Source organism: Sorex fumeus, unplaced genomic scaffold (genome assembly GCF_029834395.1).
Source record: "Sorex fumeus unplaced genomic scaffold, SorFum_2.1 ptg000028l, whole genome shotgun sequence".
In the NCBI taxonomy this organism is placed as follows: domain Eukaryota; kingdom Metazoa; phylum Chordata; class Mammalia; order Eulipotyphla; family Soricidae; genus Sorex; species Sorex fumeus.
In genome coordinates, this window is record NW_026606085.1 from 10,067,008 (window position 1) to 10,094,629 (window position 27,622).

At 39.5% G+C, this 27,622-nt stretch overlaps 1 protein-coding gene across 4 annotated transcripts in view; it reads left to right on the forward strand.

Annotated features, from left to right (window-relative positions):
- The window catches only part of CNTN5 (contactin 5), an 863,350-nt gene that overhangs the window by 568,194 nt on the left and 267,534 nt on the right, over positions 1-27,622 (forward strand). For 3 of the 4 annotated variants that reach the window (XM_056114779.1, XM_056114782.1, XM_056114780.1), the window contains one exon: positions 25,026-25,229. The exons of the other annotated variant lie outside the window; for it this stretch is intronic. In XM_056114779.1, coding sequence (XP_055970754.1) covers positions 25,026-25,229 — 204 coding nt within the window. The remainder of the gene's footprint in view (positions 1-25,025; positions 25,230-27,622) is intronic. 4 annotated transcript variants of the gene reach the window in all.

Here is a 27,622-nt window from a genome sequence, read left to right on the forward strand (position 1 = left end):
AAAATCTGGAAACAACCCGAGTGCCTGAGAACAGATAACTGGTTAAAGAAGCCATGGTACATCTTCACAATGGAATACTAAACAACTGTTAAAAATGAAGTCATGAAGTTTGCTTATAAATGGATGCACAGGGAGAGTATCATAATGAGTGAAATAAGTCAGAAAGAGGACAGATATAGAATGACCGCACTCATTCGTGGAATAAAAATAACAGTATGGAACTAATTTTAAAAAGAGCAGTCTGTAATTATTATTATGTGACTTTTTTTCTCCTAAGAACATCTTATAATTCAGGGAATATGAGTTACATTTTTTGAGACATAGAGTACCTTCATTTATAATGTGATTGCACTCAGTCTTCTCATTACACTAAGGAGAACAAAAGAAAACCAATATTGTACCTATCCCTTATTTGTTCTTCATCCCTGCTTTTAATATTTATTGTTGTTACCTTCATTTAAAAAATTGGGAGTATCGAAATTCATGGAAACTTTCCTAAAGTCCCATATCTAACAAATACAATGCTAAGAGATGCACACCTGTCTAACTTCAAGCCCAGTATACTTTTAACTCCATTATGTAGTGTTTCCACAATAGCATGACCTGTGCCAATGAAAATGGTCATCAGGTATGTTACACCCATTCTAGTGAATAAGAAATTCTTTAATTATTTTTATTGACTAGACCAAACCATTCACTGAATTGAATATTCATCACTGCCGAAATCAAGTGTATATATATGTGTATGTATGTATATGTGTGTATATATGTATATATACATACATGTATATGAAAGTAAATAGTTGATATAAGATTTTGAAAATCTTGCCCAGTAGAATAATGCAGTGGTTGGGTTTCTCCACCACTTTGTAAAAGGTACACAGGTTAGGCATCAAGGAATTCAATGAAACATAGAGAGATTATCTACTTATTTATAGGTTGGGGTTCTCAGATGGTGGTTCTCAGGGTTTACTCCTGACTCTATGCTTTGGGACTGTATGGAGAGCTAAGAATTCAGCTAGGGTCAGGCATGAGCAGAGTAGGCGCCCTACCCACTGTACTATCTAACTCCCCAAATCATTAATTTTGAGTGTTTCACTGTAAACTTAGAAGCAGTCACAAAATTTATATGCTTGGGTGAAATAGGGAAAAAAACTTTCAACCTAAACTGTCTCACCAAGTGACAAGTGGATGACAGGAGCTCTAACTTGTTGCTTGATGGTTTCTGAATTCATTGGTATCAACAGATGCATTATGAGACGATTTCTAAATCTTCAAAAATACCTTTTAAAATGCATGTCTTTATTCTTTTACTTGTTTCAACTGTACTTTGTCAAAATATTTTCTACTTATTTTGGAAAGAAAAATCTGTGTGCTTTGGAGTGTTCAGGTTTTTTTTAATGGTATCTGACAAAATTTATACATGGAAAACTAAATATCAAAAAAGCAAACATTTCAACCTGGGGTTTATTTATGAATATTTTATCACAAAGAAAACTTTGAACCTCACAGCATCTTATTTTCCATTTCTTTTGTTTGAAAGAGAGCAACACTAGTTGATTTTTGTTGTTTAATTGAATTTGACTATTTTCCAGCTATCATAAAACATAAGAATCCCTTTGTGAGATTCTTTTGAGAAAAGACCATGGTAATAGTGGACCAGAAAAATCAAAGATGCTCACTAATTGATTGTGGATTCACAATTGTGGAATAACTATTGTCTTCACATTGTTTAATACATATCCTCACTTTCATTTGATTTGGGCAAGAAAGTTGAATAGCCAGTAAAATTAGTTTAGTACAATGCAATCAGATTCGACTGAATCGATGAGCTTATGAATTAGAAGGCCTCCTATTTTCTTAAACTTTAATATTTATTCTCAAAAGTGGTAATATAACAAAAGCAATATATTTCCATTGATTCTGACCAACAAGGGAAGATGGTGAAGATAAACCCACACTCTGTGGAATTTTGACACTCAATGTGCATCCCAATTTCACCATTTGCTTGAATATTCATCTAGGGAACAAAACTGATTTTAGCCTGTTTCTACCCTTGATGCATGGAAACAGTAAAAGTCCTGAACTTTTTATAATACTTTGAAAAATATTTTGTTACTTTCCTTCCAAACTTCTCAAATATTTAAATAGCACAGTGGAATACAAGAGAAACAAATAGCAGTCCTGCTAATTCAAGGAAGTATATAACCCAAGGGCTGTAACCTCTCAGGTGCGGGTTTCAAATGAAGATCAGTTAGTACATACAATGATAGAATCAGTATTCCTAGAATCCAGGTCTTTGTTTATTTCTCAGAGAAATCTTCCTTTTTGTTGATCTTGCATTTAGGTGGCTGAACTAAGCACAGGCTCATCAAAGTTAAATTTGTTTTAATCTGTCAATGACAAGTGACTATCTTTCTTTGTGGGACTTGTAGTCTGTCAGAACTAACCATCTCTGCCTCTAGCATAGGTACACATGAGCTGGGGAGATACTCTGAGGGGAGGCCACATGCCTTGCATTCATGAGACCCCAGTTCAACCAACCCCTGACACTCCATGAACCCAGAGCATTGCCAGGTATAGGCCTGCAGGTCCAGGGAACCATTGGGTGTGTCTTGGTTGCCCCAGCCTCAGGGACATGTCCTTACACCCTCCTACTCAGCCATCTGACTCTGTGGACCCTGATGTCAGGAGTAACTGATCCTCCCTCGCCCCTCCCCTTACCCCCAATGCTCCCTGCAGCCTCAGGTCTCAGGGAGCCAGAGGCAACTCAGAATGTGGTAACTGCAGTGATAAAGACTCAGTCTAGGACACTAACATTTGACTTTCAGATACTCTGACTTTCACTAATTCTAACCCTTTTGGGATGATGGGGTTGGAGCTACTTCCACACAGTGCCCAGGGTCAAACCCGTTTCATTCACCTTCTAAATTTTGTATTCTCAACTGTTTAAAAACATGAAATCCCAGGTCAGAGAGCATCTGCAGCAGGCAGGGTGCTGGTCTTGCAGTCGGCAGTCCTGGGTTTGACCCCTGGTACCTCATTTGCTTTCCTGAGCCCCCAGGAGTGATCTCTAAGCTCAGAGCCAGGAGTGATCCCTGAGCACCACTGGTGGATGATCCAAAAAACATATATATAGTGCTGCAATGAACAAACAATTGCAGATGTCACTTCGACTATACTTTTTTGCCTCTCTGGGATATATTCCCAGGAGTGGAATTGCTGGATCAAATGGGAGCTCAATTTCTAATTTTTTGAAATCGTCCATACTGTTTTCCAAAAGGGCTGAACCAATCGGCATTCCCACCAACAGTGAAGGAGTGTTCCTTTCTCACCACATCCACACCAGCATCGGTTGCTTTTATTCTTGTGGATATGGGCCAGTCTCTGTGGTGTGAAATGATATCTCATTGTGGTTTTGATCTGCATCTCCCTGATGATTAATGATGTGGTGCATTTTCTCATGTGCCTTTTAGCCATTCGGATTTCTTCTCTGTGAAAGTTTCTGTTCATTTCATCTCCCCATTTTTTGATGGGGAATAGCCCGAATCTGGAAAAAACCCGAGTGCCCGAGAACAGATGACTGGTTAAAGAAACTTTGGTACATTTACACAATGGAGTACTATGTAGCTGTTAGAAAAGACAAAGTCATGAAATTTACATACAAGTGGTACTACATGGAAAGTATCATGTTAAGCGAAATGACTCAGAAAGAAAGGGATAGACATAGAAAGATTGCATTCATCTGGGGAACATAAAGTAACAAAATAGAATGAACGAGATTAGTACCAGGAATTTAACTCCAAATAAAGGGTGTTGGGAGGATCCTCCCAGGATGGGAGAAGCATGCTGAAAGTAGACTATAGACCAAACATGATTGTCACCCATTGCCTCTTTTGCAAACCACAACACTCAATAAGAGAGAGAGAGAACAAAAGGGAATGCCCTGCCACAGAGGCAGGGGGGGATGGAGGGTGCGAGGGATACTTGGATCCGTGGTGGTGGGAAATGGGCACTGGTGGAGGGATCATTGTATAATTGAAACCCAAGTACAAAAATTTGTAAGTCTGAAACTGTACCTCATGATGTCTCACTAATAAATTAAAAATAAAAATATATATGTATATAATATATATATATTATATATCCAAGTACTAACCAGGCCCGACCCTGTTTAGCTTCCAAGATCAGATGAGATCGGGCGCGGTCATTTCTTGTCCAGAGTTCATATTTTAGAAAAAGTGAACAGCAGGTCAAATTCAGCTTGTGGTTTGGTATGATAATTTCTGATATAAAGAAAAGTTCTCTTAGGACTGAGGAGGCAGCTCAAGGACTAGCTCCCATGGCTGCCATGCTGAGGCCTGAGTCTGGTCCCCAGTATTGCTTGGCATCCGGAGAGCTGCCAGACACATCCCTGGGGCCCCAGCACCCACTGGATCAAGCAGGGAACCAGCTGGACTGCACCAGGCCATGGACCAGCAGTAGTGGCCCCAGGTCCCATGAGCACTGCATGGAGGTGGCTTTCTTTTCCTTTTTCTTAAAATTATTAAGGCACTTTAGGGAGTTATTCATAGCTGAGATTCGGGCATCCAAGTGCCAGCACCTGTCTCACCTGGAAGTGGCTTTCTTAGCGAGGCCCCGGTCATTTCTGCCTTCTTCTTACAATATCTGTGTTGGCATGTGGCAGAGTAAATAGACATCCTTTAGTTCTTTTTTGGTTGCCCAAGCAGAAATCCAATTCAGAGTGGGCTTCAGCTCAGTCCTAAGAGGGAGCACACTGGCTGTCAGACATCGGTCCAAGGAAGCAGAGCACACAGATCTGCCTCTCACATTCTGGTGCCGCTTTAATTTGTCATTGAACAGTATTGTGACCTTGGGGAATAACATAGACTGGCCTTACACTGATTGCTCATTTCCAAAATTCTACATGTATGGAGTGTTTGGAAAGAGTTAATCAAATGTTATTTGTATCACTATAAGGTGTTTGGTCACATACCTGTGTACATATGCCCGCTACGTATAAATGTGTATAATATCTGCCACACAGTAAATTGTTCATATTTTGTAATTATAAAGATGATCAACCTTCACTTTCCTTTTATGTTAAACCAAGCAAGAAGGGATTCATTCTTCTCTATCCTTCTCTATTATCAGCATTTTTAAGTGCTCACAGACCAGTTTTCTCCTCTAATTCCTGTCACCTGTCTCACCACATGATAGTCATTTTATGTATCTTATCATTCTTAATTGATGTAGGCAACTAAGACAGTCTTTGGATCTTTGGCTAATTTTTGTGCCTGCTATCATCCACTTGGATGTATCAGCTGCTCAGCAGATACTGCTAATTAATCTTCTTATACTAGCTAATAAGATTGGTCGAATAAGCCATAATAGAATAGCTCATTCCTGATTTTTTTCAGAATATGGTATCATTCTTTATTTTCAGGAAAATAGTTGTTGTGATACACATCATCATAATTTTAAATCTTACTATAGAGAAATAGAAATAAGTTGAAAATGTTAGTTTCATTTAGAAATTTTAATTTAGGTTTCCAATTGTCAAATTAATATTTGTATCATTAATACTTTTTCTCTATTTTATAACACTTATTCGATATGGTTTATTTTAATTAGCTTAATTAAAGTGAAATTAACATTTAATGAACATCACTAATTATATATTTAATTCAAAGAGCTTTGAGTAAAATTAATAAAATAATGCAAACTCTAATCAGGACATAGAACATTTCCATCACCACAGGAAGCTCCCTGATAATGCCTCTTTGCCATCAGTGTGCTACTCCAGCTCCCACCCCTGGTGTTAACTGACCTGACTTTTGTCCTTAATGTTGCCTTCTCCAGAAACTAAGTTTAGAAATATATGGTATGTCATTTTTTAAGCCTGATTTCTTTCACTTAGAATATTCTATTTTTTTTGGTGGGTGGGGGTAATTCATTTATGTTAGAATCAGTAGTTAGCTCCATAGCTCCTTTTGATTGCTGAATAATATTCCACTGTGCCACTGTATCAGCTATTTGTATCAGCCACTTGATAGTGATAATGATGTAGTTAGACAGTCAGTGTGATAGGAAATTCTAAAATGTAGTCTATTATGATAGAATACATAAATATATTATGATAGACATAATATATATTATGATGGGCTGGAGCGATAGCACAGCGGGTAGGGCGATCGCCTTACAAGCGGTCAACATGGCCGACCCGAGTTCGATTCCTCCGCCCGTCTCGGAGAGCCCGGCAAGCTACCGAGAGTATTCGATATGCCAGACACAGTAACAACAAAGTCTCCAATGGAGACATTACTGGGCCCGCTCGAGCAAATCGACGATCAACGGGAGGGCCTTTACCTTTATGATAGACTACATAAATATGTCATGGCCCCAACAATGTAATTTTTAGGTGGCATATATGTCTTAGCCTTTTAAATTTCCATGTTACAGACACATGGAGCGATAGCACAGTGGGTAGGGCATTTGCCTTACAAGCGGCCAACATGGCCAACCCGAGTTCGATTCCTCCACCCGTCTCGGAGAGCCCGGCAAGCTACCGAGAGTATTCGATATGCCAGACACAGTAACAACAAAGTCTCCAATGGAGACGTTACTGGGCCCACTTGAGCAAATCGACGATCAATGGGAGGGCCTTTACCTTTACGACTTTCTACATGACCGTAAATTTCTTTTGCATATCTATATGGACATATTTGATATTCATTCCTACTTTCATATAGTATCATAAATATGTATTTATGTTTTTATGCATAATTTAGATACTAGTATGTCTAGTTTCCTTTAGGAAATGAGCCATGCACCCTTCTGTAATATGGAGTCTTGTTTTCTTCCTTTTAGATTTAAGATCTCTCCCAGTTCAGGGCCAAAGAGGTAGTGTAGGGGCTACGGCACTTGCCTTGTATGTGGCTGACCCCAGCCCAGTCCAGGATCCCTGACGGCCCCCTGAGCACTGCCAGAGCGACTCCCATGTATCAAGCCAGGAGTCCCTGCAAGCACTGCAGGACACAGCCCAGCCCTCTCCACCTTAGAAACTCCAGATCTTTCCTTTTTTGTTTAAAAATTAGAGAATGGAAAATGCTATTGTCATTAATTAGAACGATCGGGAAATATGAGTGGTTAATATTTTTCTTCTTTTACTTGAAAAATCTTTTTAACATAGAGAATTTGGCTATTTCTATGTTGCTTCTAGATGAATCTTTTGAGATTTTTAGCCGCTGCATAAGTTAAGAGAGTTTTCAGATTAAACACAATTGACATTGAAATCCAAATTTATATTAGAAGACCATGCATACATGATATAAGACACTGGTATATAATCATTAAAATGTAGTCCATATTAACATTACCAAAATTATTAACCCTCTCTTTTCCCTGTTCCTTTTAAAGTACTATTTGAAATAATTAATGGATATATAGTCAAACAGTGCTGGCAATCTGTGATAAAGTTGAGTGAAAAATAAACTAGGGATTCTTAGTAATATAAGAATCAATACTGAAAATAACTAATTTTATTTTATAAGACATAGTGAGACATTAAAAAATCAGTATCAGCCCAATATTGAGATTTTATAAAAGATGACTTGTAAGGAGTATGCTGACATCATATTGACCTGTTTTTCTCAGGGTTTACAAGGAAATTAAGCCTTAGGGAAGATTTGAATGCTTATGTTCTCACTTCCTCTATGGATAGTACATAATACTAGTACTATTCTAAGTGAATAGAAATTGATTCATTGTATACAGTATATACTTCTGAATTTCAAATTGTTTCCAGTAATCAGTATGTTGGGAATATCAGTTCACCTCAATAGTTATAGTTGCTTAATCTCACATTTTATTTTAGTGACTGCATGGTATTTTATATTTACTTAACCTCTATCATGATTTTATATATATATACTAACATATATATATATATTTACCATTATCTGTCACTGTCACTGTCCTCCCATTGTTCATCGATTTGCTCGAGCGTGCCCAGTAATGTCTCCATTGTGAGACTTGTTGTTACTGTGTTTGGCGTATTGAATACGTCTCGGGTAGCTTGCTAGGCTTTGCCATGCGGGTGGGATTCTCTCAGTAGCTTGCTTGACTTTCCAAGAGGAATGAAGGAATCAAACCCGGATCAGCCACATGGAAGACAAATCCCCTATCCCCTGTGCTATTGCTCCAGCCCGTGTGTGTGTGTGTGTGTGTGTGTGTGTGTGTGTGTGTGTGTGTGTGTATAATACATATATATATTTACTTAACCACTACCATGATGTCAAATGTTCTTTAAAGAGTCTTGAGCATGACGAAGAGTCTTGTAGTGAACATTAACCAGTGTCTTTATGTATCTTTTATTAATACACTGAACTGGAAAGTTTTATATGAAAGCCTCAGTACCAAGGTTTTGATCGTTATTGTCAGAACGCCCCTCAGAAGGAGGGAGTGGTGTCCTTGGCATCATCTCCCCATTCTTGCCCCAGTGGTGAGACTGATATCTTTGTCTACTTTTGATCTATGTAGCATCATTCTTTGACATTCTCTGATTTCATGTTGGTTGGCCTGGAAGGTACACTTAGGAGGTAGCTGTGTGGAAACTCAGGTTGACTCCCCGCACCCGTTTTGCCCGCCCAGTAGGAATTTAGTTCTCTTTTATGTGTGGAAAGGACTTTCATCACCTTCCCTGAACACTGCACCTTTCCTCCTGAGGTTCATTCGCCTTCGCCTTAAGTAAAAAGATTCCTATTCCTCCATCCAACTTTTTTGAGAAAGCAACTTTACAAAGTCGAAGGGGTTCCAGCTTAAGAGCTCCAATCTTTCTTCCAAATTTGGAAGGCACAGTCATTATTTTTGCCTCCTGCTGAAGACGTTTGCAGTGTTTGAAAAAAAATACTTCACTGAAGGCTGATAAATAGCAGGGGGGGTTCTGAAATAAACATCCTCCTGCCCATTGGCTGTTTCATTTAAAATCCAATTAGCATGTTGCCTAAGCAAACATCCACTTTTTCTTTCAGCAGTTCCAATTTAGTGAAGTTCTAAGACTATATATAATTTGCCCTTTAAAAAAAAATCAGAGAGTAATAGGAATTAGGTGAGCATTATCCAATTAATCCTCTGAATGGCTTCACCTTTTCATTTCTTCAAAAGACACTGCACGCTATTAAGAGCTTAACCACAAGTAGCGTTTTTAGAGTAGATGTTAAGAAACCCAAACTCTCACATAATAGCGAAAGGGCTATCGGTGAGCCTTATTTAAAAATCAAAACAGTATCAAATATCATAGTCCTTTCTCTGGCCAGTCGACTGGCTGGCTGATCCGAGGAGATCAAACATAGTAGGGTCATGATCTCTGCGGATTAAACAGCCAGATGTGACTGAGATGGAGAACAAGGAGGCTCACCCGCCATCAAGGCCTGCCCACCACATAGAAGAAATGACTCTGGCCAGAAGGGAAATCTCGGGCCTGAAGTGTGGGCTTCTCCTTAAAGAGTAAGCACAAACAAGACAGAAGAAATATGTTATGGAAGCATCTTCTTTCAGTTACTACCCAAAGAGTACAGTCTTTATAGAATTCATAAAGGGAGCCTCAAGGCTAAGAAGCTTATGCATAGGTTAATCAAGTTAGTTCAATCTATAGAAAATGAGTATTTGTATTATTATGCTATTTTTTCAGGTGAAAACACTGAGGGGATAAGGAGGCACGAGGGAGTCTATGATCATTCTAAAGTTCTCTGATCTTTCTAAATTATTTGTGTATTTAGGAGAGACTTTTCCAAATGCATGGGGGGGGGGTGCATCTTGTTAGAATTCTTTTAGACCCATAAACTTATAAAAAGCAGCAAGTTCCTAATTAGAATATTCCCATGTCTGGTGGCAGAAGGCAGCAGTCTGGTGCTCCTGTCTGCAAAGTCAGTCTGGAGGTTAGTGGTATAAATGCTTCCTCTTCTGCTGTTCTTACACATTGCGAAAAGGTATGAAGCTAACAAGAGTCAAAAATGAGTGCCCCTCATCGTGGCAGATCATTCACTGGAACATGCTTCCCCTCAGGAAGAATGGAAATCTAAAGAGGGAGAACCAGCTGCCCTCATCCAATTAGCACGTTCCAGAAGCAAGCAGAACGGCAGCAGGCAGCATGGGCGGTGGTCCAGGTTGCGCGAACAAGGATCACTCTAGATGCCACTTCAGAGAAAGACAGAGGAGCAAACAGAAGGGGAAGCTGTGAACTTTTCAGAAGACCTACTTGAGAATTTTGCATGTCCCTGGGGACACATGCTCTTTCTGCGCTAGTGTCAGCTGCAGCCAACAGCTGGCCTAACCAGGGAACTGGAAATATATAGTAATTGCAAGGCTGCTGCTCCTGTGAACACAGAACACAGGTGCCCTCGCCGGCACGGTGCTTAGTCTGAAGTTTAACTCATGCAGAATCTGCAATGGAGAAATTTTACCAAGCAGCAGTCTACTACAGAAGGTCTGAACACCATTGAAAAGACATTACATTACATTTTGTCTTTTGTTCGTTGTTTAAGAAGTGATAGTGAAAATTTCCCCAAAACCTATGCTTGAAGGTGCAAGATTTTGCTTTCTGGAGTTGTTTTAAAGGGTGGGAATGGGATACTTTTTTGAATCATGTATGGGAAACCTAAAACCTTTAAACAAATGTAAATGAAACAATAGATAGCTCAAACTTTGAGTAATTTTGAGGAGAGCATATGGCTTGTGATCATACAATTTCTTAACAGTTTCCAAATCTGCAGTAACATATGCCAAGTGGCTCAAAATGTCAGGGAATTTTTGATATTTTCAGTGACTTCCTAGGGCTCAAGTTGCAACTGTGAGCAAGTCACTGTCTGTGTCTATAGAGAGAAAAACTTCCAAATGTTGTCTCAACTCTATAAAATTGAAATAAGCAATGATATTATTATTACAAACAACTATGTAACATGTCAGAGAAATTGTGATTCTCTGAAACAATTAGATCTTTTATCTCCTTGGGAAATCAAGGCATATGACAGGAAATGAAAGAACTTAGTTAGAGCCCTGAGTTATTTTAAATCTAGTCATATGGGAGAAAATAGGTTATTAATTCTATGTAAATTGAGTTAGCATGACCTTGGAATTTTTGCCCTCATATGTAGCCTCGTTCTGCCTCAAAAATATCTAGGTAAAAGATGTGCAAAATTAATATTGTAATTTTATTTTGAGATGCATCATAGGCAATAAGCATTAAGCTGTCTACCTTAGGTTATTTCTATTTAATCATTGCAAAATAATTTGAGTGAAATTTTCAAAATAGGGCAATAAAGACTGAGACTAGTCAGTAACTTATCCAAGTTTAAGTATAGAATAAGTATCCAAGTCAAAATTCAAAACAATTAATTTTAGAGATTTAATCAACAGAAATTACCTATCACGCTTGAATTAGTACATAATAATCTGACTCAGATTGTGAGTTCTTAAAACTATTTTACTCTTGATAATCACTGACAATTGTATGGCTTTTCCTAGAGTAGGCTGTATTTTATTTGATTTATCAGTCATTCTTTGTTTCTTGAGTAATTTTTACATTCTAAAGTTATTTAAAAAACAAAAACATTGGATCTTATAAGTGATTCTTTCAGTTATCTTCACAAAATTGATTTAATAATCTGGAAATGTCTCTAATAAATATAAAAAGCTAATTCCTTTCTTTTCTGTTTGGATTAGACCCCAACCACGAACATTAAACATTTATGAAAATTGTTTCATCTTCCTATATTATGGATGTTATATGTTTGCAACTTGTTTCCATTAGCTTGAACTAATTTATATGATCTTTATTTTAATGTAGCAAGATAAGTTCTACAAGTATATATATCCTATTTTGCTATAAATATCATTAAAATAGCCTCATAATTCAGTGCAATGCAGAGTAAATGAATTGTTTTACATGTGACCACATAGCTTACAAGTCTGCATGTTTTCATGTTAAATTAATTTTACAGAACCAAAAAATTAAAATGGTTATATAATTGAACATTTTTCTTATCAAATCAAATTTCTCGCTTTACCATGGTAATACAGTATTGCTACCATTTATATGTTATCAAATTTCAGTATTATAGCTTCCAGTCTCTGTATGTGAAAAGTTTGTGTGTACCCACTACCAACATTTTGGAGCATACATCCCACTCCCAAAATGACCTCTTCCCTATTCTTCCTATTCCTGACTCTTTCTGTCCAGTTAGCACCTTAGTTCTCACGGAATACAAGGATTGGTTTTGGTCAGTTCCTTGGATTTGGTTAATTAAATCCCATATATAAGGGAGCCATTGGAAGTGATCATGGATGTCAAGAGAGGAGTTTGGCAGGGTGATTCCATTTCTCAAAACTCTTCAGTGCCACCCTCGAGAACATCATGCGATGACTGGAATGGGAAGGAATGGGAGTGTAGATAGACGGTCAGCAACTACACCACCTCTGCTTCACTGATGACATCATTCTAATAACACCAAACATTAGCCAAGCAGCACAAATGCTGGCTGACTTCGACCGTGAGTATGAAAAGGTCGGACTATAGCTGAATCTCACAAAGACAATGTTTATGAGAAACAAACTCGTTCCTGACATTCCATTCGCTCTCAACGGACCAACATCTCCAAATTCAACAGTTATGTATACCTAGGTCGAGAACTCAACATGACGAATGACCTGGCACTTGAGTGCTCAGGAGGAAGACAGCGGTTTGAAATGCCTTCAAGAGTGTTCAAGAAATAGCTTCAAGGACGAAGAACCTCTGGCTCTGGGCACATCCCTTCAATTCCACTGTTCTTGCTGCATTAACATAGGCCTCAGAGACCTGAGCCCTACAAAAACAGGATGAGAACACTATAAGATCTCCCAAAGAGGAATCAAAAGAGCTATGCTTGGAGTACCATGTTTCACTTAAGTGAGAGAAAGAATCTGGAGTTCCCTCCTCCATCAACAATGGAGAATTAGGGACGCTGTCTGGTTTGGCAATGCATTGAAAATCAGATGGGCTGGACACGTAGTGCTATTTGGGGACTACCACTGGACTAGAGCCATTACCGACTGGATTCCATGGGACATTAAAAGACTGCATGGTCGCTCACCCACAAAATGGTCAGACTTCTTCGTGAAGACCCTGAACGATCGATTTGAGGCTCTTTGTGTTCCTGGAGCGAGCAAACACTATTGGGCTATACTAGCATTTGACAGGGACAAATGGAGAAGTTACTGATGCCCGCTCTAGCAAATCGATGAGTAACGGGATGTCAAGTGATCAAGTGAAGTGATATGAGGGAGTATCAAGAAATGTCAAAGAATTAACATTCACTTCCTGGTGGTTTTCACTTCTAATAATCACCTTGAACTCCCCCCCACCCCCTACACATTTCTGTAAGGAAGCAAATGTTGACCGCCTGATGGGATCCAAGTTGTGAGATTGTGAACTAGATGAAAATTTTTACAAGTTATATAAAACAGAGGGACAACTAGAGATTGCCCCAAAAGCCTCCACCTCCCTCCCCCTCCCCCCAAGAACCCAGCAAGCTACCAAGGGTATCCAGCTGAGCCCGGCAAGCCACCCGTGATGTACCAAATATGCCAACAAGAGTAGCTAAAATGGGTCTTATTTCCCTAACCCTGAAGGAGTCTTCAGCTGAGTTGGGAAGAAGGAGAGGGCTAATTCTAAGCAAACCGCATGCACATCAATGAGTGGGAAGGCGCCCCACAAGCAGGTAAGAGCAGGGCCGCAAGAGCTCACCCAACGGCCCGCAAGAGCTCACCAGCCCTGGTGGCGTAAAGAAGCCACACCACTACTGGCCCGACACCTTTGCGCTACTCGAGATCCTACAGCTGCCTTTCTGGTGCGCGGGATCATGCAGGACTTCAAGACTGACCTATGCTCCCAGACCTATGCCTTCATTGCACTGCAGGTCTACCTGGTGGAGCTCTTCAAGGACACCAACCTCTGCGCATTCCCTGTCAAGCGCGTCACCATTATGCCCGAGAATATCCAGCTGGCATGCCGCATCCTTGGAGAGAGAGCATAAAGTTTATGATGCTAAAATCTCAGGGCTGGGACAAATGGGGATGCTACTGGTGCCTGCTCAAGTAATCGATGATTAATGGGATGACAGTGACAGTGTCAGTGATATAAAACAGATATAAAAATAAAATCTAGTAGTTAATCATCAATTTATTTTATTTGGGGGGAGTTTGTGCCACACCCACTGATGCTCAGGACTTACTCCTGGGTCTGTGCTCAGGTATCACTCCCTGGCAGGACTGGGGACCATATAGGGTGTCAGAGATTGTACCAGGCTCAGCTATTTGCAAGGAAAGAGACTTAACCACTGCACTGCTGCTTCAGCCCTCATGAATTTATTTTACAGCTCAATTTTTGTGTCCTCCACATTCAGTTATGTGGCCTCACAGCCCCTGGTTGAAGAAACTAGGACACTAATCAAAGGGTCTCAGAGAAGATAATGGCGTCCCAGGGAACATTGACAATGGGATTGAGAAAGGGAAGATAGACCAAATGCAGTGGGGAGAGGGCCAGGGAAGCATCCCATGGTACACAGATTGTCTAATGCAACAGTGATCTGACCTCAAATGTAAGATTACTGAGATTGAAAAGAATCACGATGTAGATAATAGGCAACTTCCTGCATTACGTTAACGTTTTATATAATTTCTAAACTTATACAGGTCTTCCCTTTTAAGATACTAAGAGTATTTGGGGCATTCCATCCTGGAATTGTCTGCATCTTGAGCTGGGGTGCATAATTCTTTTCTTTTATTGCATAGATTTACCTCATCTCTTTCTTTTCTCTCTCCTCTCTTTCTCATTCTCCTGTGGTGAAATTATCTTATTTCAAAGATAATTTTACAGAGGCACTCACGCTCAGAAATGAAGATGCTAAAGAAACTAATGAAGTACTATTTGGATAAAAGTGAAGTGGAAGGAGGAAAAACGATAGGAAAAGAGCAGCGAAGAGAATGATGGTATTTTGAGCTTATTAAAATTGGAATGTCCCTATATAGACCAGAACCCCATTGTCCTCATAAATTTAACACTGCGCTATCTCAGCATAGCATCCATTTAGGCTCAGTATTACAGCAGTCTCGATGTCATTAGGACTCCTTGGTCACCCTCCACAGATGCGTTTTTGCTTTTCTCCCCAGATACAGTCACTGATGGAAATACTGAGGTGGAGAATGCCGATCCACTTGTAAGGCACTGCTACCACGCTGTGCTTTAAAATTGTGGCAGTCGTATGTGAAGACTTCATTAGACTTAATAAAACCAGTGCTATGTAGCTGCCATTCTCCAGCAAAGATCCACCACCAGAAACGCTGGGTGTTTGATCTCCCAGATAGACGAAACAATTCGGTCTGGTAGCATTTCTTTGCAAAGAAGCACTCGGGTGGAATTAAAAGGAGAAAAACTCCTCCAAAAGTGGTCTGATAGCAAAAGAACTAATATAAAATAGAATGATAAGGTTTTTATCAGCAAGCCTTCTCCACAACTCTAAAGCAGAAGTCTGACTGAAGTTGGCAAGAGAAAGGAAACATACTTCAAAATTGTGTTTATTGATCCTCCCAATCTATCACTTAAAATTCTTGTTTCACTCACTTCCTCTTCCACTTTCAACATTTGCCTGGACAACCAATCATTATTCAGTGGCTTCTATAAATTGTTTTTTACTTTATACTACCCTCATCGACCTCTGAGAAGTCAGCTGGATAAGATGTTAGTATTTGATCAAGTGGTATGTTCTAATCGCAGCTTACCTACACATATGACTCATGCATCCTCAGGAACTCCAAAACAAACTACCATATAGTTTTTTATACATTATAAAGAATTACAACTCTACTCAATATCTTAATTTCCCAAAGATGTATGTTTTGGAGGCCAGGGAATTTAAGGGCATGCCTTGCTTTCACCAGCCCCTGAGACAGTCCCTAGCACTGCATGACCCCTAAGCACTGCTGAGCTCGAGCAGAACCACATCTCTGGGCCTGAGCATTGAGCAATGCAGCCTGGTGGTCAAAGGAGTGGCCCCTGGGCCCCTCAGTATTGGGAGATCTCCCTCCCCCAAAATTTGATGTTCTAACTTATAGTAGGGACCATTTTTACTACTGAATTCATTTTTTATTCTTCTTATAACTATTTCTTTTATGCCAGTCATTTTCCTCAATACTATGTTGTGTTAAGTGAAGTCATTTTTCCATTTATGATGCAAAGATATGAATTTTTAGTTTATATATGTATATATAAATATATATATTTGTTTTATTGGTTCTCTCATGGAAAAGTTCTCAGAGTTGAGGGACCAGAGAGATAGTACAGTGGGTAGGGCACTTGCCTTGCCCCAAGTCAATCCAGGTTCCATCCCTCAAATCCTACATGGTTCTCTGAGCACTGATGGGTGTGGTCCCAAAACAAAATAAGCACATATCTGCGGGGGAAAAGAAATGTGTTTAAAAACCGAGAGAGAGAGAGAGCGAGAGATGATAGAACAGTTTAGGTGACTTGTCAGGAAGGATCTCCTAGAGGAAGTCACTTAAGCATTGATCTGAGAGAAGTAGTAAACCATACAGCGATCTGGGAGAAGATTTGTAAGTAAACAATAAGCTAAAGTAACCAAGTAAACATTAGTGCACATGTCTTAAGTTTAAAATTAATAGCAAAAAGGCCAGTGCCTGGGGATGGAGCAATAGGGCGGTAGGGTAGGGTATTTGCCTTGCACGTGGTCAACCAGGGTTCAATTCCCAGCATCCCATATGGTCCCCTGAGCACCGCCCAGGGTAATTCCTGAGTGCATAGCCAGGAGTAACCCCTGTGCATCGTCAGGTGTAACTCAAAAAGCAAAACAAAAAACAAAAAAAAACCGAAAAGGCCAGAGCTAGCCCATGCCTTAACAGAAGGAAAAGGTGTTAATATTGGTGCAATTGTCAAGGGTTAAATCATGTCAACCTGATCATGTCACACAATTCAGATAAATGTAACTGTTTCAATGTTCAGGTAGATCATGACTAATAATAATGATTGAATATTAATAGGAATAATAGATGACCGGGTTTGATCTGCTTCATTGTTAGGTGAAGCGTTGGACTTGTGATTGGCAAAATTAGACTCCATAATATGTATAACTCAGTCTAATATAAGTGTTAAAACACCGTCGATGATGTCTTTCTATTTCCAGATAAACATTTGTGCTCAATAAAAGTCCTTGGCAAAGTTATTTGTCTTTGTTTCCTCCTCTGTATTAGGAATTGCCCATTCCTGGAAGGACTAACTGGATGCATGTCCATGGAGAATACTGTGTGGAATTTGCACATGGTTTACTCGATCCCATCGGCACTTACTCACAGCTTCTTCACCTGCATCATGTACCATCCTTGCAGCTGCTCCCTGTCCAGAGAATACCCCTTACCTGGGACATTGTGCTGTCAGCTTGCCTGCTCTTTCTGCATCACACTCTGCCATTTGCCCCAAAAACCTGCTGGAGAGAAAGGGACAAAAGACTGAATGGATTTACCTTCCTTTGCTTCCCTCTCCAAATTTGCAATGAAATTTATTCTACAGCCCCAGGTGGGCTTGATCTTGGACTAATCTCTGGCATGAATTATATTCTTGCCTCTATCTTACATTCTTGGATTTATCCTGCTTCCCTTACTATCCTTCTGGGAACCATCTATCCAAGAATTCACATTCAAAAAAATCCCCTTTTAAGACTGTTTCCAGGGAGCTGACCTCAACCAATTAGTGCTATGAAGTCACCAAATGTTCTGATTTGCTAAGGATTAACAGATAGATTATCTGTTTATAATGATAAACAGATTATCTTTATCTTTATAAACAGATAATCTATCTGTTTATCCTTGGGCAACACACTCTTTCTTGGGCAGCACTCTTCCAGTAATTCTCCCTGAAGATTTTTTCTGTAAACTGCTCCCTTCACAAGAGCACATTTCCTGACAAGATTTCAGGTACAGATAGTGGCTTGTTAAGGGGTCTGATCTTTGGCCTTTCCCATGAATTGTGAGAGCTTAAATTGTTTGCTTTTTAATGCAAAATCCAAAGGCTCCATGGAAGTTGTGTCAATGACTCTAGCACACTGGGGAATAAACAGGGTCCCTGACCTGGTAGAGTTTACAATTCAATAAAAATAATTTTAAAATCCCTGAGCCAAGCAAGAAATTTCAGTTGCATTTTGAGAAGAATTAGCTTTGACCTTGCTATGTAGGCATAGAGCACCTGGGATTACAAAGGTCCTCTGTAGTCTGAAGCAATCTTCAGAGCAAGTGAAAAATCACTGCTTTCACCCAGTGAGTGTAAGTGGGAGGATTTTAGAGCTGGGAATTCACTTCTCAGTGTCAGTAGAGTTGAGAATTGTGAGGGTATGGCACTCTGTTACCCTTTCTATTTCAAATATTATTTTTGTTATTGTTTCCTTAAAGGTATCTTGAACTATATAGCACTGTCCTCCCATTGTTCATCCGATTTGCTTGAGCGGGCACCAGTAACATCTCCATTGTGAGACTTGTTACTGTGTTTGGCATATCGAATATGTCATGGGGAGCTTGCCAGGCTTTGTCATGCGGGCATGATATTCTCGGTAGCTTGCCCGGCTCTCTGAGAGGGGCGGAGGAATCGAACCTGGGTCAACCCAGGTTGGCTGTAAGCAAGGCAAGCGCCCTATCCTCTGTGCTATCGCTCCAACCCCTTAAACTATATAAACATAAAAATTTATTTTGTCTTGGTGACATAATTTTGTTGTTACTGTGTCTGGCATATCGAATACTCTCGGTAGCTTGCCGGGGTCTCCGAGAGGGGCGGAGGAATCGAACTCGGGTCGGCCATGTTGGCCGCTTGTAAGGCGAACGCCCTACCCGCGTGCTATCGCTCCAGCCCCACTGTGCAAAATTGACTCTGTCTCTAGGTAATAAACAATAGTAACAATACACATCTAAATAAAAGGAAGAATTAGTAATTCGTTTCTTTTAACCAAATAGCTAAATTATATAATCAGAAAATGGCCCTTTATTAAGAAAATTTCACTTTTAAAGATGTGGCAAATGTTCTCCTTCACAACATATTTTAAAAACTCTTATTCTCCGCAAGAACAGCTATCAGTACCCCAGCTTGATTCTTGGAAATCTTTTCCTCTGGCCGTGTTTTACACTTGCAATCTTTTGCTCTTTTATTCTTGGGATCTTTTACTCTGGCTGTGAAACTTTTGATACTTACAGACATTAAATCCATTTGTACAAAGTTCAGGGTTACTCTGTGCTGTTTCAAATCTGCATTATGCTAGTAGTATAATTATGTTTGAGCCAGCAGTTGCTCTTACTGAGCAGGTTCATATGTCATTTGAGTATGTGTATAATCCTCAGTCAAATCATGGTCATCCCATTCTGTACATATTGGAATTGAGATCCATAAAGATGGGAATATAGCATACAATAGAGTGATATATACAGACATAGAGTGAGTCCAGCAAATTTGAATTTTTCTTCGGACACTTATTGGCTAAATTTCCTCTGTTCCTTCCCCTGTGTGAGCCTCAGACCTTTGATGGCAGGGACCACTTGGTGATGCCAATTGCTATATCTAGTTCTGCTTTTCTTACTTTGCACAGAGGACTCCAGTCCCCTTGACTCCCTCCATTCCTGCATTGAACATGGTAGCACAGCACAGCCTGAGTCTTCAGTAAAGCTCAATAGCTTGACCTTCACCTTCATAGCTGTCTACCATACTGATTGCCTTTATGGTATTATTCACTTGTAATGCTACCTTTTAATATCAGGAATGGGGGATTCCAGGAGACAGGGAAAAGGACAGGAGGGGAAAGAAGTGTGTCAAGTATGCAACCCAGGGCATCGTCAGGTTACTTCCTTTCACAGGCCACTTCCTATCTCCCTAATACCCTAAGTGAAAAAAGGCATAGCTGATTTCTGTAGATACTCCCAGTTCCCTTTTTTCCCCCTTTTCATTTATTTATATATTTATTTATTTATTTATTTTATTTTCAAGAATCACCGTGAGATGCAGTTACAGACTTATAAACTTTCATGATTATGTTCTAGCCAAACAATGTTCAAATATATCCATCCCTCCACCAGTGCCCATTCTCAACACCAATGTTCCCAGTATTCCTCCCCCACCACCTCTTCCCACCCCCTGCCTCTGTGGCAGTCATGTTCTCTTTTACTCTCTCTCTCTCTCTCCTTTTGGGTGTTATGGTTCACAATACAGATATCAAGCGGCCATCATATTTGGTCCATAGTCTACTTTCAGCACACATCTACTTTCCTGAGCAATCCCTCCAAGCATCATTTACTTAGTGCTCCTTTATCCATCCCAGCTACCTTTTCCCCCAGTGTATAAGATGAGCTTCCAAACCTTGATTCCCAGTTCTCTTGATCTCAGTCCAAGGCCTAAATCTAGTGTCCAGAACAATCTTGAGGAGACTTGAGCTGCCACATCAGCTCTTCAGCCTCAGTGTCAGAGAGAATGTGTTCAAGCAAAGGTGACAGGACTCAGTTACCTCTGGGATAGCTGGATGTCTTACTGCTGCTCACTCAGCTTTCCTCAGAGAATAAATTCCCAGAAAATGCTTAGTGACTTTGTAAACCTGACACGGTCTTTTGTTCACTGGGAGCACCTTCCAAAGCCTTAGAAGCTATCTACTTTGTTTCTCGGTGTCTGAGAAGTAACTTTGCACATCATCTTCAACTTATATCTCAAGGGCAAAATAAGTCCATGTGAATCCTTGAATATTTGCAATTAAGTTTAAAATGGAGGAAAAGCCCACTTGTGCTTTGAAAATTTATTGATACTTGTAAAAAATTCATGTATTAGCATATTTTATTCTCTATTAATTTATCCATTAAATATTTATTGAGCCAGGCAGGCATCCTGAGGGTTTTCAGGATTGGGTGGTGAGAAAGCAGATTTAGTGGATGCATAATAGTGGTGTTTTCTATCACAATGAAGGTATAAATCAGCAATGTAAAAAAAAATTTTTTTTACTAACTTCAGGTTTTACCTCTTTATGCTCACTAGTAATGACTAATTAATAGGACAGTTCTCTGCAGCTTTTTTTCCAGTGTCATTAATTCCAATACCTAAAGTGATTGCCTCAGCTGCAAACTTTCTAAAAACAAAAAAATAGTGTGCAATTTTTTTAACTTATGTTGTTTTTGCCCTTAATGTACTAAATTCCCTCACTTAAGTATCTTCTTGTCTCTTAATCTACACACACCAAAAAAGGGGAAAGAGGAGCCACATGACGAAATTATCAAAGTAAGATTACAAGGCCCTTAGGAAGCATACATTAACATGCTTAAAACATATATGCTGAGCAGCAAGCAGTAAGAATTAATGCAAGCATATAACAAACTCTAAACATAAAACTTAAAGCTATCTTAAAAGCTAACTGCAGAGAGAGGGAGAGAGAGGAGAGAGAGACAGAGAGACAGAGAGACAGAGAGAGAGAGAAAGAGAGAGAGAGAGAGAAAATGCAGTACTTTCCTTTACATGGCTGACATAGGTTTAATCCATGGTACTACATATGGTCCCCAGAGCAATATGAGGAGCAATAGTGTTCACAGAGCCAGGAGTAAGTAAACCCTGAGCATGAAAGGGGGTGTTCCCGAAAAATAAGTAGAACACAATCATGTTTTATAATAAATTATAGTCATTGTTATTTCATAGCTACAGCATCAATCTTACATTATGGGAGCACAGAAAATGATAAGATCAGGGAATTTGGTAAACACAACCTATTAATTAAAAAATGTTTTTATACCATAAAATTGTGCAAGTTACTGAAATAGGAAAGCTTATTTTTAGATTTTCCTTTATACAACTGACAAGGATAAAGAAAATGCTTCCTAGGAGAGCTGCATTATTAATTAGGTCAGTGGACTCTATATATTGTGGTCTCCCCAAATCCTTTGACCCAAAGCTTGTGATGAGTATATACATTATTAAGGGAAAAAATAGCTATTTTCTAACTCTCAGCTATATTAAAGAAGGCTGAAACAAGCACTTATGGTTACTCATGGAAACTGTTTTCAAGGACTTCAAAGGCCAGTTTGCACTTTTTTTCATAATTTTTTTTTGTTAATGTTGCTGCCATTATGTAAACTGAGCATCACTGTCTATATGAGTACTCTTTCTACTTGTAGATTTGGGAATATGTCATTTACATAATCTTATGTGTCAGGTTAGCAAAGAGAAGATGGTATTATTTGATGATTCTAAATCAGTTACAGTAGCTGTATTTCAAGGGTACAATGCATAGAATCAATGTTCCATTACCTATATTTAAAAATTACAGGTATAATGAAGATAATTCCAATATGTAGCTAGACTTCCTCAAAGAAAAGGAAATAATTCTGTGTCAGAAGCAAACTAATTTGATTTTTCCAGGACTAACCATATTCCAGGACTAACACTGTAACTGAAATCCAGGAACATTGCTGGTCTCACACTGACATGAGTAGCAAGGTGGATAGCATGGAAATAGACCCAAATCCTAGGAGCCTGAGGTGAATGTTCATGCTGCGAGAAGTGAAGAGATTTGGGGTCTCCCAGAGAGTAGAAATGAATGAAGTTTGCACCAAGTCAGGCCCACAACGGGGGATGCCATCAGTGTAGCGGACAAACCCTTAGGAGTTTGGATTCCAGAGTGTCTTACCGCATTTCAAAATGTACAATGAAATATGATTCCAAAGTTGATAGAGTAGCTCTATCCCGTGCTTGACTCTTAGTGGAAACTAATGCAGAAGCGTTCTCAAGAAAGGAGGTCCCCACCTCCGACGGCCAGAGAATCTCAGAGAGTCTCACAGCCTGACGGCAGTTCTCACTGAAGAATCAAACCAAACTCTTCAAAACCACTTCTAGTTGTCGTGGCTAAACATGCTGTTTACAAAGAACCTTAGGAATCAGAAAGATCACAGTTGAGCAAGTAGTCTCAACTTGCTTCAGAAATAACTAACAGCATTAAAGTTTTATTATTTAATCAGCTTCTATTAAATTTCCCCCGAGTCGGGGCACCGTCAGAACTTTGTGAGCCCGAGGTGATAGCACCAGAGCTGAGTATGTTGTTTTATTGCTTTTTGAATTTCTACGCTTGGTTTTTAAGAAAAGTTTTAAATGTTGATTAAAGAAATTCTAATTAAGAATAGAAAACAATATAGGTAAACTAAGATAGTGTTCTTAAGCAGTATTTTGTTCTATTGAATATCTTCATTTTTGGCACAGACAGAAAATCAAATTCAAGTGGTCAGCTTTTCTATTGTGTAGTATTTCTACTTTTTATCCTTCTTGCAATTATGAAATGCTTTGCTATGTAAAACTGAAAACAGGTTTTAAAAAACTAAGCATTTCTGAGCTCCCAAATACTCATTTATCTATAAAATTTGAGAAAATGCCAGTTTTGTATTAATACTTTATTCTAAAAGTATCTTACAAAACAGGACTCAGCAAACACTAATAAGTGTCCAGAAATGGCACTTCAATGAATGATGGCCTTTAATTGTTTTTTGCTTTCTTTTCCCTCCAAGTTCATGAAATACAAATAAAAGTTAGAGATAATCCCAGTAAAATCTAATTTAAATAAATTTACAAAATGTTAAAATGTCTGAGTGATGAGTAAACAGCAAATGAAACTGTTGTAACCGTTAGACTCATTCATGCAGTGAAACGTGAGGAACCCTGGAATTCTAGATCTAGTTAAGAGGTATGTGGACAGTGGGAACTACTTCAATTGTGCACTAAGAGTTTCCTTTTAGTAAATTCACATGGATACTATTAATAAATCCTTAATAAAATATCAAGGAGACTTAAGACTCCTAGTGGGTGACAGTCAATATAGAAAAAAATTGACTATGTAAAACATTTGTTAAAGTATTTGAACATTTTGACATTGTGTATGTGTACTATAAAAACTAATGCAGTGTATAACATTTCAAATTCCTCAGACATCTGCTACAACTAAAATATGTGTGCCTTAGAATTAATCAGTGTTCACTAAACGCTGCTTAGAAACAGTATTCAACTCATGGCTGATGTTTCCCATAGAACACAGTTCAAATAGTATTTACGCATCACAATTCTTTCAGAGTTATTTTAGGGCCTCTTTTCTCTTTCAGTCATGTTGAAGAATGATACACAGAAGGCACCAACAACCCAATGCATCTGGCTGTAGGAAAAATATAGAAATGCACATCTTATAAATACTATGGTTTTAAGCGCCTAGTTATACTAATTAATGTATATGAAGTCAGTAGTACTATTTTTGCTTATTTTTTTACTGAGAAAGTCAGACCTCAAATGGTTTAATGTCAATGGATGCAATTTGTGTTGATGAAACTACAGCACTCATCGCCCTTCACACATACTTGCTTGCATATATATACTAGAAGAAAGTGTCTGTAATATACTTTTATAAAGCTCTATGACAGCACAGATTAGTGTTTTCATTTTGAGCAATTCCTGGATTATTGTGATGCTCACTAAGTATTTGTTGAGCAGCGAGTAAAGGAGTAGAGCCCAGCTGCTGACTTCTCCCTGATTCAAAGGGTTTTTGCAGACAAGTATGCTTGCATGTGTGCCATGCCTGGCTTCGGGGTCAGAATTTTAGCCCTTCTACCAGCATCCTCTCTTAGACAGACTGATTTTCGACCTCGCAAACTGTCTTTCTCATCTTTTTAATTTCACTGCTGTCAGAGTATCCATAATACCCATTGGCATTAAAAGAATAAATGAGTAAATGGATGCATAAAACTAAGCCTCCCTATGAAAGATTTCAGATTTTCCTACAATCATTAAGCACAACAGTCCTTTGAATATGAAATGCTGAATTCTGTAGGTATCTCTATAAAATATCTATGACCTTGCAATCAATTAAATCTTAGTAAAAACATAGTTGTTGGAACGTTGGTATAAAAATCTCTTTCAATATTTGAATTTTATGTGTTTTCAGAGATCATCTATAGTTGGGTATTTAATGAGTTCCCTTCCTTTGTGGCGGAAGACAGCCGGAGGTTCATTTCCCAGGAGACAGGCAACCTTTATATTTCCAAAGTCCAACCATCCGACGTTGGCAGCTATATCTGCCTGGTGAAAAACACAGTGACAAATGCTCGAGTCCTGAGCCCTCCAACGCCACTCACCCTGCGTCACGATGGTAAGTTACATGTGTTGAAGTAGCCTCCTGCATGTGAAAAAGTAATATGTTAGTATAATGATACATAGTGCTAATAAAATTAAAAAGCACTCACCATATATAGAAATTCTGCAATTTAGTTTTAAATGCAACATACTTTGGAATCAGTTTTTGACCTGGGATGCTGCTGTTCTGTGGGTGAGACCTATTCACCTGTAATGCCAAATGGGAGAGAGAATCTTCACAGATGAACTGTAATAAAGATTCCACAGTTCCAGGCTTTGCTCTTTAGTGCCCCTGTATAGCATATGTGTCTGAATTGCCAGCATTTTATAGGCTCACTTTTCATTACATTTTTATTCTAGCTACCTTTAAATTGAATGTTCAGCTTTTAATACTTCATGGTGTAGTTATAATTGTTATTATTACTTTTCCAATAATAGGAGCAGTTGGAGCTTTAACTTTTAAGTGCAATTCAGGCAGAAATGATGATTTTATAATTATAGGAATTGCCATCTATCTAAAGCATCTTCAAATTTAAAACCTCATTTGTAGTTGCAGACATTTACGGTTAAGCATTACATTAAAAGAGTCAAGTGCTAGATTATAGTTGATCTCTGGTTTGTGACTTGCTTTGTCATGCAATAAAACATCCAGGAGGGCATTGTTAAGAAGTAAATTTGAGAATCCTGATTGTGTAGCTTAAAAGAAAGAAAAAAATCTATTTCAACAAAACACTCTCACAAGGGGCTGGAGTGATAGCACAGTGGGTAAGGCGTTTGCCTTGCAAGCGGCCAATATGGCCGACCCGAGTTCGATTCCTCTGCCCCTCTCGGAGAGCCCGGCAAGCTACCGAGAGTATCTCACCCGCACGGTAAAACCTGGCAAGCTACTCGTGAAGTATTCAATATGCCAAACACAATAACAACAAGTCTCACGATGGAGATGTTACTGGGCCCGCTTGAGCAAATCGATGAATAACAGGAGGACCGTGACCGTGACTTGCACAAGCTGCGTCTTCAGATGAATGCTTTGGGGGTAGCCTGAGCGGGAGCTGCACCTGTTTCCGCATGCAGCAGCCTTGACCCCAGGCCCTGACAGAAGTTAGAATCCAAAGCCTAAACCCATTTCCATGAGGTCCTGCATACTTCAGTCCTCGTGTTCAACCATCTTTTTTTTTTTTTTAAATAGATTTTATTTGGAGGATTTTTTAAGGCGTGGAGTGGCGGGGGGGGGGGGGGGGAGAAAGAGAGAGAAAGAGAGAGAGAGAGTGTAAGGTTAGACACGAAAGCATGAAAGTACACATCTCAAGGGGGGAGATGCGGGCGACACATGTGCTTGGACACCACATGGGCGTAAGCACACATGGGCTCAGGCAGCATATGTGCCCCCTTCCTTTGTTCAAGGTGGCCTTTATAGGGTTTCTCCAACCTGCCCCCACGTGGGGCTTCTTCCCAGGTAAAAGTCCGTTCCTAAGGAGGTTACCAGGGAGGATGGGAGGGGCAATGGTCTTCTTTGAAATTCTTTACTTGGCCTTTTGTTCCTGCAGGAGCTTCTTTGGGTCTGTTGCTGGAGCCAGTTGAGGGTCTTATTAAGCCTTAGTTCCTGTTTTCCTATTTTCTGCAGGGCTGTCTCTTACATCTTTATTTCACGTCTCAGATGCATCATCTACCTTGGCTTTCTTCCTCCATAATCAGCACTTCAAGAATCATAGCATATTTGGCTGAGGTTATTCCAGCTTCTTCCTCCCGCTCTGTTGTGTTGCTTGGGTTGGAACTGAGTGCTTTCCTTCATCTGTGACTGCCTTGGGAATAAGTGTAGCTAAGGGTTGTCTCCGCCCACCTGTGCATTCTAATGGCTTCAAGTCCTCTCATCCCTCTGAGACCCGCCACAATTCTGTTCATACTTAATCTAATGTTCCCAAAAGTTTCTGGGGCTGACTGTGCCTTCTTTTAAACTGTTTTTCCCCATCATTTCACAAAATGATATACTATCAAATACGTCTTCTTACCAATAAAATTCAAATATAACTACATCTCATTCTTGCACATACTATTTCAATAAAGCTACCATCCCATCTCCATCCTTCACTGTTGATTTCCTTTTCTCCAGTCTCTTCAGAACATCACACTGTTCGTCTTTGTTTCTTTCCTAATCAGGGGATGGAGCGATAGCACAGCAGTAGGGCGTTTGCCTTGCACACAGCCAACATGGCCGACCCGAGTTCGATTCCTCCGCCCCTCTCGGAGAGCCCGGCAAGCTACCGAGAGTATCTCGCCCACACGGCAGAGCCTGGCAAGCTCCCCGTGACGTATTCGATATGCCAAACACAGTAACAGTAAAGTCTCCAATGGAGACATTACTGGGCCTGCTCGAGCAAATCGATGATCAACGGGAGGGCCTTTACTTTATGT